The sequence below is a fragment of the Bubalus kerabau genome, chromosome 21 (assembly GCF_029407905.1).
Source record: "Bubalus kerabau isolate K-KA32 ecotype Philippines breed swamp buffalo chromosome 21, PCC_UOA_SB_1v2, whole genome shotgun sequence".
NCBI lineage: Eukaryota > Metazoa > Chordata > Mammalia > Artiodactyla > Bovidae > Bubalus > Bubalus kerabau.
The window spans coordinates 10,388,535-10,406,425 of record NC_073644.1 but is presented as its reverse complement, the minus strand read 5'-3'; the positions used below and the strand labels follow the sequence as shown (position 1 = coordinate 10,406,425).

The 17,891-nt window shown below is 38.2% G+C and overlaps 1 protein-coding gene across 4 annotated transcripts in view; it reads right to left on the bottom strand.

The window, feature by feature from the left end:
• RTTN (rotatin) overlaps positions 1–17,891 on the bottom strand; it is a 116,168-nt gene that overhangs the window by 59,896 nt on the left and 38,381 nt on the right. For all 4 annotated transcript variants that reach the window (XM_055559764.1, XM_055559766.1, XM_055559765.1 and 1 more), the window contains exons 19-27: positions 17,207–17,306; positions 15,154–15,242; positions 14,453–14,570; positions 12,769–12,865; positions 12,063–12,131; positions 9,693–9,881; positions 8,869–9,108; positions 6,479–6,623; positions 844–998 (exon numbers count right to left, since the gene is read on the bottom strand). In XM_055559764.1, the coding sequence (XP_055415739.1) occupies positions 844–998; positions 6,479–6,623; positions 8,869–9,108; positions 9,693–9,881; positions 12,063–12,131; positions 12,769–12,865; positions 14,453–14,570; positions 15,154–15,242; positions 17,207–17,306 (1,202 nt within the window). The remainder of the gene's footprint in view (positions 1–843; positions 999–6,478; positions 6,624–8,868; positions 9,109–9,692; positions 9,882–12,062; positions 12,132–12,768; positions 12,866–14,452; positions 14,571–15,153; positions 15,243–17,206; positions 17,307–17,891) is intronic.

The following is a 17,891-nucleotide window of genomic DNA, read 5'->3' as shown; positions in this document are numbered from 1 at the left end:
GACATAAAAAAGGTCACGTATTGTCTGACTCCAGTTATATGAAATGTCCAGAATACACAAATTCATAGAGAAAGAAGATTAATTAATGGTTACCAGGGGTCTGGGTAAGGGTGAATGGGGACAGACTGCTCTGGGGGTAATGAAAATGTTCTGGAATTAACCAGTGATAGTTGCACACTGGATATATATCAAAACCCACTCAACTGTATACTTAAAAATTAAAATTATGAATTTAAAATTATGGTTAAAATTATGAATTTAAAATTTTTAAGTCAGAGCTATGGACATACATTTGAAAATCATCAGTGCAAAAAGTTGTAAAGTCATAGAAATGGGTATGACTGCTCAGTCAGATGTGTAGAAAAGTAAGAGAGAACCAAGACCTAAGTAAAAGTGAAAGTGTTAGTCCCTTAATCGTGTCCAACTCTTTTGTGTGTGTGTGTGTGTGTGTCCAACTCTTTGCAACCCCGTGGACTATAGCCCGTCAGGCTCCTCTGTCCATGGAATTCTCCAGACAAGAAGACTAGAGTGGGTTGCCATTCCCTTCTCCAGATCTTCCTGGATCTCCAAGAATCAAACCTGGGTCTCATGCATTGCAGACGGCTTCTTTACCATCTCAGCCACCAGGGAAGCCCCAAGAACTAAGCTGAGAGACAACAAAACAGTGCGCACGCGTGTGTGTGAAATTACAATCAGGCTGATATAAAAACAGACCACCACAACTGATTTTTACTGAAATCTTTCCTCCTCTTAATTTGAAACAAGTGAAAAGACTCTTTGGAAATCAAAATAAAACTAGGTTCTACATAAACGTCCCCAAACCTCCAAGGATGCCAATGGTACCTGTCAGTAACAGCCTCAAAACTGAGCAGCAAGGTACTAAAGAGAGCAATCAGCTCTTTCTGGAGCTGCTGCCTGACCGCAGTGCGGACATCATCTGTTTCCTCTTGCGTCTGGGACTCTGTCAGAACCAGCAGGTCCAACAGTGGATTTGGACTCTAAAAAATGAAGTTTGTAAAACATGTATTTACTCTCTAATTGAGCTATATGTTGTTCCCCCAAAAGGTTGGGGGTTTTTTGTTGTTAATCATGTTCTGGAGAAACTAAGACTTAATAATTTAACATAACACTTAATAATTTAACCCTTGTAGCATGATATTAGACAGTAAATTCTCCTTAAGTTACTCTGCTCGTGTTTAAAACTATCATTATTATTTATAACACTAGGGATGATAATATATAAGACAAGATAAAAAGTTTTCTAAAGCAGCTTTAATACCATACAAAGTTAAACAAATACCAAAAATCCTTTTCTAAAACTGCATTAACATTACAGTACCATCATTTACAACTCTGAAGAAATTTCATTTTAAAAACTATGAATAAATTATAGAATATATATCAGTACTAATGACATATTATAAAATTCGTAATTATTGAAATATAAAGTTTTAATTGACTACACTTACTCAATTTAGGTAAATATATTTTAATTTTTCTACTGTTATATACTATTTACAGTCTTATTTACAAACATTCAACTATTGTACAGCTTTTCAAGAAAAGATTCTAAAACTAAAGCCTCGTATATATCTATTTTCACAAACCAAAGCCACCACAACTCCCAGTGTACAAGAACTCTAACCAAAGAAGGAGATTGTTTTAAAGGTTATTCTTTTCTTAAAATAAGCAAAAATATTATGAAGTTATAAAAAAGTATACAGATCAAAAATCAAGTTATGAAAAAACTCATTCAGAGGAAAAGCTTTATAGAAATTATTTTAATAATATCTAATCTCTAAAATATTAAAGCAGGCTTAAGAGTTAAAAGAACTATGCATTAGGTTTTCCTGTTTGCTTCATTAAAAATATTCAGGAAAAAACCACCTCTAAATGCTTCCTTAATTTTTTAGCAAGTAAAGGATAAGAGAAAATAAAAGCAAATTCAGTAGTTCAAAATCATCCTTGGGAAAATAATAGAAGAGTAAACTTTGAACAATAAGTCTATGTACTCTGGAAGGACAATTATCTTATTAAGAACTCAAAAATTATAATTCAGGGAAATTAGCATGCTGTCTCTCATTCAGTTCAGTTCAGTCGCTCAGTCATGTCTGACTCTGCGACCCCATGGACTGAAGCACGACAGGCCTCCCTGTTCATTGCCAACTCCCAGAGTTTACTCAAACTTGTGTCCATTCAGTCAGTGATGCCATCCAGCCATCTCATCCTCTTTCGTCCCCTTCTCCTCCTGCCTTTAACTGTTCCCAGCATCTGGGTCTTTTCCAGTGAGTCAACCCTTCATATCAGGTGGCCAAAATATTGGAGTTGAAGCTTCAACATCAGTGCTTCCAATGAACACTTGGGACTGATCTCCTTTAGGATGGACTGGTTGGATCTCCTTGCAGTCCAAGGGACTCTCAAGAGTCTTCTCCAACACCACAGTTCAAAAGCATCAATTCTTCGGTGCTCAGCTTTCTTCACAGTCCAATTCTCACATCCATACATGACCACTGGAAAAACCATAGCCTTGACTAGACAAACCTTTGTTGGCAAAGGAATGTCTCTGCTTTTTAATATGCTGTCTAGGTTGGTCATAACTTTTCTTCCAAGGAGCAAGCATCTTTTAATTTCATGGCTGCAGTCCCCATCTGCAGTGATTTTGGAGCCCCCAAAAATAAAGTCTGACACTGTTTCCACTATTTCCATATCTATTTGCCATAAAGGGATGGGACCAGATGCCATGATCTTAGTTTTCTGAATGTTGAGCTTTAAGCCAACTTTTTCACTCTCCTCTTTCACTTTCATCAAGAGGCTTTTGAGTTCCTCTTCACTTTCTGCCATAAGGGTGGTGTCATCTCCATATCTGAGGTTATTGATATTTCTCCCAGAAATCTTGATTCCAGCTTGTGCTTCATCCAGCCCAGCATTTCTCATGATGTACTCTGCATATAAGTTAAATAAGCAGGGTGACAATATACAGTCTTGGCGTACTCTTTTCCCAATTTGGAACTAGTCTGTTGTTCCATGTCCAGTTCTAACTGTTGCTTCCTGACCTGCATATAGATTTCTCAGGAGGCAGGTCAGGTGGTCTGGTATTCCCATCTCTTTAAGAATTTTTCAGAGTTTGTTGTGGTCCACACAGTCAAAGGCTTTCGTATACTCAATAAGGCAGAAGTAGGTATTTTTCTGGAACTCTCTTGCTTTTTGAATGATCCAATGGATGTTGGCAATTTGATGTCTGGTTCCTCTGCCTTTTCTAAATCCAGCTTGAACATCTGGAATTTCACAGTTCATGTACTGTGTCTCTCATTTATATTATAAGTATTTTTCTCAGTTTACCATGTCCTTATACTAGATGGCTCAGCCTGGGCTAGTAATGGTCAAGGGGTGAGAGGTCAGATTTTTCTCTCTCACTCTCTCACATACATATATATACACACCACACACACCCCTGTAGACTATGCCTAAATGTAGAAATTATGATCGTGGAGCACAGTTTAAGTACAATAAAAGATGAAAAGTAGAAACAACTAACAAAAGCTAGGAGATAAAAGGGGTGGCTAAAATAGGAAAATAACTCCAAAATACAGTAAGGTCAGAAGACTAATGGAAAAAAAAAATTTGTAACCCGTATCACAGATAAAGGGCTAATCTAATTTATAAAGGGCTCTTCTGTTGCCAAAAATGAAAGAGAAAGGGGGAGAGTGTGTGTGTGTGAACACACATATGCTAGAGGAGACCAAAAACCCAATTGTGGGGCAAAACTTAACAAGGGCATCAAGGGACAATTCACAGAAAAGCAAACAAAAGAGCTCCAATCATGTAAATATCTTTGTATCATTCAAAATAAGGGTTATCTATTTACAACAAACTCAAAAGAAACACATATACACGTGTCTCTGCAATTTGTAACTGTCTCCAGATATTATAGTTCTAGGAGTTGTTATTCTGTGAATATACTTAAATTCGTAATACGGCCCACAGTTTCCATTTATGTTGTATTGTAACATCTTTTGAAATGAGGGTAATGTCTGTTTCTTGTAATTAACTACACAGCTTCCTTAATACCACATGTTTACTAGTGAGTTAATAAATGTTTACTGAAAGCCCACTTTGCATTCCAGGATGTCTGGCTCTAGGTGAGTGATCACATCACTGTGATCATCTGAGTCATGAAGATCTTTGTATAATTCTTAGTGTATTCTTGCCACCTCTTCTTGTCTCTCATCTTCTTCTTCTCATCTTCTGCTACTGTTAGGTTCGTACCATTTCTGTCCTTTATTGTGCCCATCTTTGCATGAAATGTTCTGTTGGTATCTCTAATTTTCTTGAAGAGATCTCTAGTCTTTCCCATTCTACTGTTTTCCTCTATTTCTTTGCATTGATAACTGAGGAAAGCTTTCTTATCTCTCCTTGCTATTCTTTGGAACTCTGCACTCAAATAAGTATATCTTTCCTTTTCTCCTTTGCCTTTCACTTCTCTTCTTTTCACAGCTATTTGTAAGGCCTCTTCAGACAACCATTCTGAATATTAAAAAGCAGAGACATTACTTTGCCAACAAAGATCCGTCTAGTCAAAGCTATGGTTTTTCCAGTGGTCATGTATGGATGTGAGAGTTGGACCATAAAGAAAACTGAGTGCCAAAGAATTGATGCTTTTGAACTGTGGTGTTGGAGAAGACTCTTGAGAGTCCCTTGGACTGCAAGGAGAACAAACCAGTTTATTCTAAAAGAAATCAGTCCTGAATATTCATTGGAAGGACTGATGCTGAAGCTGAAATTCCAATACTTTGGCCACCTGATGCAAAGATCTGAAAAGACCCTGATGCTGGGAAAGACTGAAGGCAGGAGAAGGGGACGACAGAGGATGAGATGGTTGGATGGCATCACTGACTCAATGACATGAGTTTGAATAAGCTCCAGGAGTTGGTGATGGACAGGGAGGCCTGGCATGCTGCAGTCCATGGGGTTGCAAAGAGTCGGACACAACTGAGCGACTGAACTGAACTGAACTGAGAGCTCACTATGTGCAAGGCACTATGGCAAATGCTGGGATGGAGTTGTGAACAAAACGGTCCTCTTTACACCAAGCATAATAAGGTAGAAAAGAATAAACATCTAAACAAGGTTTACACACATAAACATTCATATGCATATCTTTTAAATCTATAACTACTTTTAAAAGCATTCTCACATATACACAATGGAGTATTACTCAGCCATTAAAAAGAATACATTTGAATCAGTTCTACTGAGGTGGATGAAACTGGAGCCTATTATACAGAGTGAAGTAAGCCAGAAAGAAAAACACCAATACAGTATACTAACGCATATATATGGAATTTAGAAAGATGGTAACGATAACCCTGTATGCGAGACAGCAAAAGAGACACAGATATATAGAACAGTCTTTTGGACTCTGCGGGAATGGGGGAGATGATCTGGGAGAATGGCATTGAAACATGTATAATATCATATAAGAAGTGAATCACCAATCCAGGTTTGATGCAGGATACAGGATGCTTGGGGCTGGTGCACTGGGATGACCCAGAGGAATGGTAAGGGGAGGGAGGTGGGAGGGGGGTTCAGGATTAGGAAGACGTGTACACCCGTGGCGGATTCATGTTGATGTATGGCAAAACCAATACAATATTGTAAAGTAATTAGCCTCTAATTAAAATAAATAAATTAAAAAAAAATAATAAAAGTATTCTCAATTAGAATTTCTAACTTACATTATATGAGCACCTTGCATTTTTATAGAGAATCAAGTCTTTAATGAGCTTTGCAATGCATTAACATATAATGAAACATTTTTGTTTTATAAGGTCTACTATCTTCTGTTTCAGTTTAGGCCCTTTTTCCTAATTTTACTGTGTTTTTTTTTCATGATTGTGCAAAGGTTTGTCTTTAGTAGGTTAAGTAAATCCCTACAGTATCTGTAAAGATAAAACACGCAGACCAGCTATAAAAAGCAAGCTAGCTTCCTGGATTCTTGGCAGGTTTCTTAAAACACATTCATCTACAAAAAGTAGAGAGTAGTCGGGGCTGGAAGGGTAAATACTACACTAAACTTACATTAAAGCCTGAACAGTGTGAGTCATTCTTTCCAACCTCACCAGCATTGTCCCTCTGCCTCCAGGCTTGGCTCCCTGCCTCTTCACAGGCCTATCTGAACTTCCCCGCTCTAAGAACCTCACTGAAAAATACGGTTGCAAGCTGAAAGTTCACACAGAGATCAGGTTTTGTTAAACACCAAGACTGAAGGTCCCATTTAGTCCATAGACTTTTAACTTAAACTCAGTCATGTTAGGAAGGCATATTGCTAAAAGCTATCGATTACAACAGAAAGACTACTTTGCTAAACATGAGCTATGTAAAAATTATACTTTTCCATATTTCCATACACAGTATTAATAATCTTTATAAAATATATCATCTGTCAAACCTAAAACTCAAATTCCTTAACAGCACTTACTTGTCTAAGAAGTACTTCTAGAAGCCAGTTTAGAAGTTCTACAGGTACATTTTTCCTTTGTTCCTTCAATAACTTACTGAGAAAATGTATGATATCTATTAACAGCTTCTCATCTTCAGTGCAAGCAGGAAGAACTTGTAAAAACCTACGATAAAAGAAAACCATAACCATGGTTTCTAGTTCTTCAAAATAAGTGGCAGATAAGTATTTAACAAGTGGCTAAGCAGTGAGGGGGAGGCTGACTTGCTGTGCTTGCCGATTTCTACAGTGTAAATACCCTGCCGTGTCTGCCTGCCATCCACCATGGGACCACCCAGCTGTGGGGGGAGGCCTGCAGCTCACCATTACACAGCGTTCTCATCACACAGGCAGATCCATATAAACAGCTTCGAGAACACAGATAACATTGAAATATTGTAAAATAATTAGGAAGCGATGACTTTGCATAATTGTTACCTTTATCTTTCATATAATTTGACTATAAGTTTACAAAATATAATTTTTAAGACTGGTTGTGTTTAACAACTAACTTGCAGAAATTCAGATAATTTAAACAGCTCTCTAACAAGGTGGTCCTAGCTGGCTCCAGCACACACCCCAGAAAAGGCGAATTAGATATCCAAATTGTGAGAGCTACACTAAACGAGCACCCACGTTTTAGAAACGCGTATAAACCTTGCATTTTGAAAACTGCACACTTTCTGTTTAACAGAAAGTTATACATTTTATACTAAAGTCATATGAAGACTGAAATGTAAAATTGCTGGCAACAGTTGTTTATCAGTCTTGTTTCAAATGCAGCCATCTGCTACCAGTTAAACATGTTAAATTTACAGGCCAGGGTTTTCCAATAACTATCAAAGGACCTCCACATGGTTATCAATTTCATGAAATTCAGAGTAAAAATATCAATGAGATAATTAAGAACAAAACAAAGGCAAAAGCAAATAAAACAGCCAGGGTTACCAAGGCTTTAATCAATTCCCTGATATCTCAGCTCATTTATAATATGGACAGGATAAGCATTCAGTTTATTTACCCCATCTTATCCTAATCACTTCCTTTTGTAAGATAAACTAAGATTTCCTATGATAGGACCTAAAAATAGGATAACTTTAATATCTATAAAAAATTGTAGCAATTTATTTGTAACTCCAAACTGCAGTAATTATGTTCAAATTTTCTCTTTTGCTGTTATAAGATATGCATTCAGTCAGTTCAGTTCAGTTCAGTCGTTCAGTCGTGTCCGACTCTCTGCGACCCCATGAATCGCAGCACGCCAGGCCTCCCTGTCCATCACCAACTCCCGGAGTTCACCCAGACTCATGTCCATTGAGTCAGTGACGCCATCCAGCCATTGCATCCTGTGTCGTCCCCTTCTCCTCCTGCCCCCAATCCCTCCCAGCATCAGAGTCTTGATCTGCCTCTTGAGAAATTTGTATGCAGGTCAGGAAGCAACAGTTAGAACTGGACATGGAACAACAGACTGGTTCCAAATAGGAAAAGGAGTATGTCAAGGCTGTATATTGTCACCCTGCTTATTTAACTTATATGCAGAGTACATCATGAGAAACGCTGGACTGGAAGAAGCACAAGCTGGAATCAAGATTGCCAGGAGACATATCAATAACCTCAGACATGCAGATGACACCACCCTTATGGCAGAAAGGGAAGAAGAACTAAAAAGCCTCTTGATGAAAGTGAAAGTGGAGAGTGAAAAAGTTGGCTTAAAGCTCAACATTCAGAAAACGAAGATCATGGCATCTGGTCCCATCACTTCATGGGAAATAGATAGGGAAACAGTGGAAACAGTGTCAGACTTTATTTTTGGGGGCTCCAAAATCACTGCAGATGGTGACTGCAGCCATGAAATTAAAAGACGCTTACTCCTTGGAAGGACAGTTATGACCAACCTAGATAGCATATTGAAAAGCAGAGACATTCCTTTGCCAACAAAGGTCCGTCTAGTCAAGGCTATGGTTTTTCCAGTGGTCATGTATGAATGTGAGAGTTGGACTGTGAAGAAGGCTGAGCGCTGAAGAACTGATGCTTTTGAACTGTGGTACTGGAGAATACTCTTGAGAGTCCCTTGGACTGCAAGGAGATCCAACCAGTCCATTCTGAAGGAGATCAGCCCTGGGATTTCTTTGGAAGGAATGATGCTCAAGCTGAAACTCCAGTACTTTGGCCACCTCATGCGAAGAGTTGACTCATTGGAAAAGATATGCATTACAGATAATTAAAAATCCTTAAGTTTTTCTTTCTAAAATCACATTTCTCTCTCACGATACCGACAATAAGAACACATGCTCTTATCTTAAATGTATGGAGAGGAACCCAAATATGATCCAGTCCAGGTCTCTGGCCCGGCACCTGGAGCTGACACTGACCTGTTTAGTGTGGTGTGCCAAGACAAGGACTTCAGGGTAACCCCACAGGGGCCAGTGCCACTCTTGAAAGACAGTCTGTCATTTAGGAGATAAAAACTCATCCTTGTGAGGGCAGCCCTCACTTCCCTGTGGCCTGTGGCCTGAACGATGGAGCGGAGACAGTCCTTGAGTCCACTAGGTGTGTGAGTCATCTTCAGAGTAAGAGTGTCCTCGGTGGATAACTTCAGTGTATCTAAAAATCTAAACAAAGAGCATTAGAAGCTATTTAAATAAAAGCTAACAATTATTTTTAAACTAGCTCCCCCAAATTCTGTTTTATCTTTGTTTCCTTTTAATTAAAGGGTGACTCATGGCCAAAAGAAAATCTGGTGTGTATCTGTCAATATTAGGGTTTCACAGTAGCTTGAGGACATTTATATTGACATTTTCCTGCTTGGAGAAATATAAAATAATTTTCATCCAAAAAAAAAACACTAATTTTCAATATATTTAGAAGTCTTCACCATCACAGTAATGATGCCAAATGCACACAGACTTATTAAGCTTTTACACTAACCCAGAGCACTTTTCCTAGTGAATTAATCTACTAACTAACCCAACTTTATACAATCTCTAAAACAGCAGAGAACAATGTGTTGAAATTCCTTTGTGTGATAGTTTTTTAAAAGTAATAAATATATACAACCTATAAAACAAAGTAAAAATTATTATCTTCAGTGAAAAAGCAGATGACCATAAGCAAAAAGGCTACTTGATCTAAAGGAAAAATAAGGCCTAATTAAATTAATTAAATGTGAATGCTTTTCTACATGTGTCACACTTACTCCTGGATTTCAGCTTCGGAGTTCACTTGCTTCAACACATTGTCACTCCCGTGATACCACGACAGGTTCCAAGCCATCCTCAGCATATCTGATACCGGCTTCAAGGCCAAAGAGTCAGCAGATAACGGCAAAACCATGGAGTAAGGACTCACGGCATGGTGGCCAAGTACATGCACTGGTAGATGATACCTGAAGAAAAGGAATAAAAATAATCACAAACTTTTAAATTCTTAAATGCTACTCAAAATGGTGAGCCACAAAGGAGAGTCAGTTCTACGCCTCCCACTTTACAATAACACGAAGATCTCTCTCATGGCCCCGATTCCGAGCAGCTGTCACGCTTTATCCTTCTGCCCTCCTCCACACTTCCCAGAACACTTGACTGAACAATTCCCTGAGAATTTACCACAGTCCTTGTTGTATTAGAGGTGTTTGCAGAGGGAACTGACACCCCCTGAAATCAAGGCCCGTGGCTACAGTGAACGACACACACGTGGTGTTCAACTGAAACACAAATGTCTACTGTGTGCTAACAATGCACGTTACCTTTTACTCAGTTACCTGGCATGGCAGTATGATACCCATTTTACACATGATCAAAATGGGACTTACAGACGGCAAATGATCAAAATGAGACTTAAAGAGGCCGAATGAATTGCCCGTGTTCACAGCAGTCAATAAGGGACAGAATCACAGCTTAACTATTTTCGCTTGAGAACACAGTGGCATCATCAATAAACTCAATCACTCTGTGTTACCAAGAGAACCTAGAAATATTTTTAGATCTAAGAAATATTCAATAGCAGCATCTCTTAAAGTTAATTTCACAGTGTTTAGCAGTACAGCAATGTCTAGCATCTCAAATGTTAAAGAAGAATTTTGCTAATAAAATAAATCCCAAATTCCTAATTCACTTATTTGTAACTAATGTCAGGTAAACACCCTTGAGTAGGATTTCTAAGAGAAACTTTAGTGTGCTTCTTCACTTCAAGCATCTCAATAAAAGAGACCAAGGTAGGACTCTATATACAAATGAGACTGCATCATTTAAGAAAAGATAAATTTTAAAAATTGGAATTTTCCTTAGGAGTAACCAGGACTCCTCAGAGAAATGGTTAACGCAAGGTCTGAGATAGGGAAATCAAAGATGAATGATGGACGTGCCTGGTGGGGATCCGGACGTTGTATTAATATATATGGGTAGAACGGCAGGGACTGCTACACTGGAGCTGGGAGGCTGAATCACTCTGGTGCTTCCAGTGCACCACTCTGGAATACTGTTTAGGAGCACCTACTAAAGCTAAACGTGTAAATGCCCTCTGATCCATATATGTTCAAGAATATTCTTAGCAGTCATTTATTCATAGTAGCCCCAAACAGAAAACAACCCAGTGTCCATCAGTGGTAGAATGTAAACTACACAGCTGTATACTCTCACACAGAATACTATACAGCAGTGAAAATAAACCCAATAGTGCTTCACGACGTGACACAGACAAAGCTCCCCAAGTGGAACAAAAGAAGCCAAAGAGAAGAATATACTTTATAAAGTGCAAGAACAATGTATAATAACAGAAATGAAAGTAGAATTACCTTTGTGGGCACTGGAAGGTAAGGAAGAAGCATGAACGTGGTTTCCAGCATGCTAGTAATATTTTGTACCTTAATCTGTGTGTTAGATACATGCATGTATTTATCTGGAAAAATTTGTGATTTGTAAACTTTGTGTACACGTCCATAAAAAAAAATTTACTTTTTAAAAAGTCTAAAGAAAGATGAATACCAAATGTAATTCATGACCTGATTGGATCTTGCTTTAAAAAAAAAAATCCATGAAGGATATTTTGGATATAATTAGAGAAACTGGATCAAATTACAGAATTACTTTTGATTTTCTTAAATGTGACCATTCATGATACAGTGGTTATATAAGATAACATCTTAATTTAAGGAGGTATACGTTGGAATAATTGGGAGGGAAGTAAGATTATGTCTGAAACTTATCTTTAAACTGGTTGGGAAAAAAGATCACATAAAAATAGATAAATGTATTGAGAGAGCGGGAGAGAGGGAAGAAGGAAGGAAGACCTACATCTTAACAGCTGCTGAATGTAGACTGCAGGGTATGTGAGTGTTCACTGCGCGGTTCTCTCAAGCTTTCCGTAGACGTGAACAGCATCAAACCAAATATCTGGTGACGGGGGATGCACACCTACTGAGCCCTCAGAAGCCCCCTTACGAAGGAGACATGAAAGCGCTACAAGGCATGTGATGAAAAGCTAGGTGAAACTTTAACAAACCACAGATTCTTATTTCCCTTTCAGTACCAGTATTTTACCTTCGAGAAAATCGAAGGAAGAAATTGTTTACCTTCTAGAAACTGAAACAGGCAGACTGAAGACTGATGGTGAAGATGGTGTGCAGGAAGGACTATCAGACCTATTTCACAGCAGAAACAGAAAAGCAAAGAGACAACTGAGTGGATCGTCGTCATGTCGAACAAACACTACCCGCTTCCCCTCCTCGACCGACGCTCAGATGAAGAGCTGCACCCGATTCTGTCATTCAGTCCAGTTACAACACGGCGCCACTCCCCAACCTACTTATAAAGAGCAAACAATGCTTTTCTTTAAGAAGTCCATATAAGAAATGACTCAGACGATGCAAGTGCTATCCTGGCAGGTGGCCTCCGTGTCTCCCTCCCAGTAATCCTGCTCAAGGTCAGTGTTAATCAGATACTACCATCCTAAACATCTTCCCCAAGGTTTTTAAAATTAAATATTCAAGAAAAAAAAAAAAAACACAAAATTGAGAGTATATACTTAAAAATGCATTTATGATAGTATAGTAATTATTAAATTTTGTACTTAGTGATGTTCAAAAGTAAAGTTCTGGGTGACTTTTTGAGCCAATGTGCTTTTTAATACTGCTTACTCAAACCAAATATCATACCACATATATCTACCATGGAAAGCATAAGCTTCCTAAGTCAGAAATTTCCATGTATTGCTGCAAGACTGCATCAGAAACCTTAGATATTTCAGAGCAAAATTCGTTTAAAACTCTTATAGCTCACCACATATCCATTCTTGATACTTCATCAAATAACAGAAGACAAAACAATGCTCCAACTTCAGTCACAATGGTACAATCTTCATGAAATATCAAGGAAACTGCGAAATAAAAAGAAGCATAACTTTATATTTTCACCTCAAAAAAGAATGAGCCTCAAATTTAAAATATCTTAACTCTAAAAGAAGACATGCCATCCTCAGAGAAATGCAGTGTTAACCCAGACAAACTGCCATTACTAAAACAGTGGCTCTCAACCTTTCTCATCTCTGCGATCTCTGCAGGGCTTGTTAACAGAGGTTCTGGTGTGGTACATTCGGAGGATACAGACACGACTGGTCTAGCACACTGCATGCAGTCAACGAACGTCTGCTGAGTAACGAATTTTCCTTGTTGAGTACCTAGGTAAAAAACTAACTTTGCCCTGAAACTAAATTCATTAATGAGAGATACTATCATTTATTCTCAGACTCAATTAAGTAATGATTGGAAACATCAATGAGACAGAAAAAGTATTAAAAAGGGTAGATTATGTTAGCTTAGAAAACACCTTTGAATCTAACAGGCACTCATAATTAGTTGACTGCTTGAATAATTTAAATCAAAATCATAAAGAAATGGTAAACTGGAATTAAGTTCTGCTGAATGACGTTAATAGGAAGATAATTATTAATGAGATGAAGGAAAACTACAGATCCATAACTGCTACTCTTCCACATCAATCTATAAAAAAAATTATAAAATCTTACACACTACTCAAAATATATGAAGCTGAACACTCTGAGTCTCTAGAACTTTACCTGGTTAGAAGCTTTATCAATATTATTTAAACTGTGTCCTATTAACTTGGCAAGCAGGAATCATTAGAAGACAAGAAAATGCTAAAATAAAATGACTATATTCTAAGGATATTTTGAACATAAGTATCATTTATCTCTTAATATGCTTAATAACTGACAAGGTTAAACATATTGAGACATCCGATCAAGACATTTCTTGTAGAATATTTAAAAGCAGTGGCCTACACTTCTAGGAAAGAAAACAGCATATAATGTTACCAAGCTCTCTACTGAGAACAGTCAGAAAAGGCAAGAAAAATTTAAAAAGAGAACAAAATTACATGGAGTTTTCCCATCTAAATACGTTACTCAATTACAACCAAACTGAAAGGGGTTAAAAAAAAACACACACACACTTTATAAAATGTAATATAATACATTAATGCTCAGAGCCATTCAGGATGGTCTAGTTCCCACTCCCCACAGACTGGGTTTATATATATACCCTCTAGGCCAGTTTAAGGATGTGAGCAGTTATCGCAGCAAAGCGTCAGATCTAAAGGCACAAAATCAAACAACAGAGAGGAAACAGATGCTGGAAAGAAGGCAGTGCTGACAGCTGCTTTAGCCCCTCGCCCTGCAGGTGGGAGCTGACCGCCCCCGACAGCCACCTCACCGCGCGGGGAGCCGTCAGAGGCTGCAGCCCTCCCAGCTGTGAGGCCTACTCTGAAACAGGATTTTAAGAAAATTGCCACAAAAGTGTTAAACGTTTTCCACTGCAATGGGTTCTTTTAGCAGCATACCCACTTTGGTATTCTGTTAGTAAAGTAGAAAGTAAATGTCACCTACAGTTAAAGAATAAACACTTAAAGCTTAAGACTGAGCTCCTTACTATCAGAATTTATGTACCTCTGAAGAGCAGGGTCAGGACAGAAGTCTTCTGGGACAGAGAAACTCGCAGGACCGGGTCGGCACAGAGGACCTTCCTCAGGAGCATGAGGCTCGGCTGAACCAAACACTCCACCACCTGGCCGGCGGGGGAAACACAGCTATCTATGGTCATCAGTTTTAAGATGAGATAAAATATACTTTGCATATGTGTGTGCGTGCGTGTGTGCTCAGTCATGTCCGACTCTTTGTGATCCCATGGACTGTAGCCCGCCAGGCTCCTCTGTCCATGGGATTCTCCAGGCAAGAATACTGCAGTGGGTTGCCATTTCCTCCTCCAGGGGAACCTTCCCCACCCAGGGATCAAACCTGCATTACAGGCAGATTCCTTCCAGCTGTGCCACCTGGGAAGCTCCAAAATATAACATTATCTTATTCTAAATTCATGCTTTTTCACCAAAGTTATGTGAAACTAAAATGCAAACATTAAGAATTGTTTTCCACTAAAAGTAAGTTTTGTATATACTTATGCTTATACATCTAATATAAATTTTAAGGTTACTTTTCCTTTAGAGACCTCACTTCTAAGAAATTAAAAAAAAAAAAAATGAACAGGTCGTGGGTGTTATTCAAGACTGACACTCCAAGAACTCATCCAAATCCAAGTGAATTCATTTCAAATTTAATTAATAAAAACAGCAGTCTGTAAAAATATGTCTTACCTCACCATCCTGACCCACACATTCACTTAAATACTCAATTATCTTGTCAACTAGGCACAATTTTTTCACCACAGCATGCATTTTAATATCTGTAGACCAAAAAAAAAGTTATTAAAAATTAAAGAACATTTTCTATAGTCTTAAAAATACAGAACAGACATCTACACAACTTTCAAACTGTTAAAAATAGTTGAAAATTAGAGAATGACAGCTTAAACTTTTTACTTTATACACATCTCAACAATTTGAGAACTTTTAAGTAACAAGAACGTCTTCTATAATGTAAAGAAACTATTTTAAAAAGAATCATTAAATGAACTAGTCAGATTCTGAAAAGTACCAGAATTTTAAATATACAAATGACTCCTTTAATTTGTACATGGAACATTATTTTAGGTTCTTTCATTGGCATTTCTTCTCTTTTCCAAATCCATCATCTCAAAACGTTTAGATTCTCTACAAGCAAATGTGTAAATATCACTTGCAACATGATTTTTCTATTAACACAAGTTCTTTAATCCCAAACTCTTAATAGCAAATACAAAAGAAAGGGTCTGTAACATACTCTAAATATTTCTAAAGAACATGGACTCTTGTCCAATAAACGTATTCGTGCGGATATGCGTGTGCACACACTGGCACGGTCTGAGTGTCTGTGTCCCCACAGAGCTCATCTGTGTGAAAGCCAGTCTCTAAAGTGGAGGTTCCAAGATGTGGGGTTTCTGGGAGGTCACCAATCATGAGGGTGGAGGCTTCGTGAATGAGATTAGTGTCTTGATAAAAAGAGGAGAGCTTTGTTGCCCCTTCTCCATGTGAGGACACAGGAGGAAGACAGCCAACTATGAACCAAGAAACAGGCCCTCACCAGACACTGAATGTACAGCACCGTAACCTTGGACTTTCAGCCTCCAGAACTGTGAGAATAAATTTCTGTTGTTTATAAATCACCTAGTCTGTGGTATTCTATTACAGCAGCCCTAAAAGACTAAGATGTACACACACACAGGTACTAGAGACATCATTAGGACCAAAAACTCTCATTGCTTCTAAGTTAGATACAAGTATTTCATAACTTGCAGACACATTTTCTTAATTTGTCCCCCCATATTCTCATTAAGAAAAACATACAAACATAAAGTTAATATTGAATTAGTAGCTATCACTGTAACTATCTTCAACTGCCACTTTAAAAGGCAGCTCCACTACCCTCCAATACAGTGCATGCCAAATTATGAGCTTTCTTTTTGAAATACTAGACAATACCAAAAGAATACTCTCTAAAACCTTTTTTTAATTTCTTAGCAGAGGCTTTCCACATTTGCTTGAGCCTGATTTTCTGTAGTTTCTACTACTGTTATTAAAACCACAAATATGTTGGATATGCCTTTCCACGTTACTCTCTCATCCCAATCAGGATGTTAACATTCATCATATTCATCATATTCCACCTTCCAAGTTGAAAAAAATCCTTTTATGTAAATGCAAAGGTACTTCTTTCAAACATTAACAATAAATTACACACATCACATATGAGAAAAAACTAAAAACTAAGAATAACAACACTACAAACAAGGTAAGAGTACATTCTGCTACTTCTTTTTTAAAAATAAACCTTTAAAGAAAATACATAGTCACAGTACATTATTTTTATCTTACCTACCCAAAAAGTACGATTTGATTTATTTCTTTAAGCAAGACGGAACAAACAGAACACCACATACTAGGTAAAGTGAGAAAGGAAGATGCAATTTACTGTTTGAATTCTATCAACATATCAAATGACATTCCATAGGTTAAATAATGATAATCCAGACCAGAGGTCAGCAAACTTTTTCTGTAAAGAACTAGATAGTAAATATATCAGGCTTTGTGGGCCACATATGGCCTTTGTTGCACATTTGTTAAAAATGTAAACATCACCCTTAACTTGAAGGCTGTTAAGAGAAACAGGCCACAGGTCAGAATGGCCTACAAAGCAGTTTGCCAACCCCCGGCACCACTGTATGCAGCACCCTGAAATTCCATCCTCAGCAGCATGTTCCTCAGACAGTACCTTGCATAATCACCACTAACTGCTCTGCGGCTGACTTTCTCAAAACAAGATCAATATCATCTGAGACAAAGATTCCATACACCTTTTCAACAGTCTCCAACTGAAAACCAAAAAGAAAAAAAAAATTATTTTTTCATCTACTTTCAATTCTCCAGTAAAATTCTACAGCATTCTATAGTTCATACCATAAAAAGAAAAGCTCAAAAGCCAACTTATTTAAGTAATCAATATATTTATATTTGGAAGAAAGATGTGCTAGGTCAGAGAGGGAGTTAAGATCTAAAACAAAGAGTCATCATGTCAAATAAGCCTCTCCTCTTAATGTACATTTTTGCCAGGAAGTTGTTCACAACCCATTAGCAGCCACTTTTAACAATTTCACAGAAAATGTTCAAGTTGCACAACATCACTCCAGGTGGTAGCCTGCTAGCCTGAGAACAGCAACCCCAGATATGTGAGTCGACCCCAATGTGACTCGGGGTTTCTCTGCTGCTCCCAGGGGCCACCAGCTGAGTTCCCCTGGCCCGCTCCCCTTCCCCTCTCAAGCACCCTGGAGCAGAGAGCTCTCTGAGGCAGGCTGCCCAGCTCTCCGACCAGCCCCTGCCCCGTACCAGCCCCCGGACGTCGCTTCCTGCCAGGAGAGTCTGAGGACACGGAACACAACAGGAGCAGGGGAGAGAAAAGG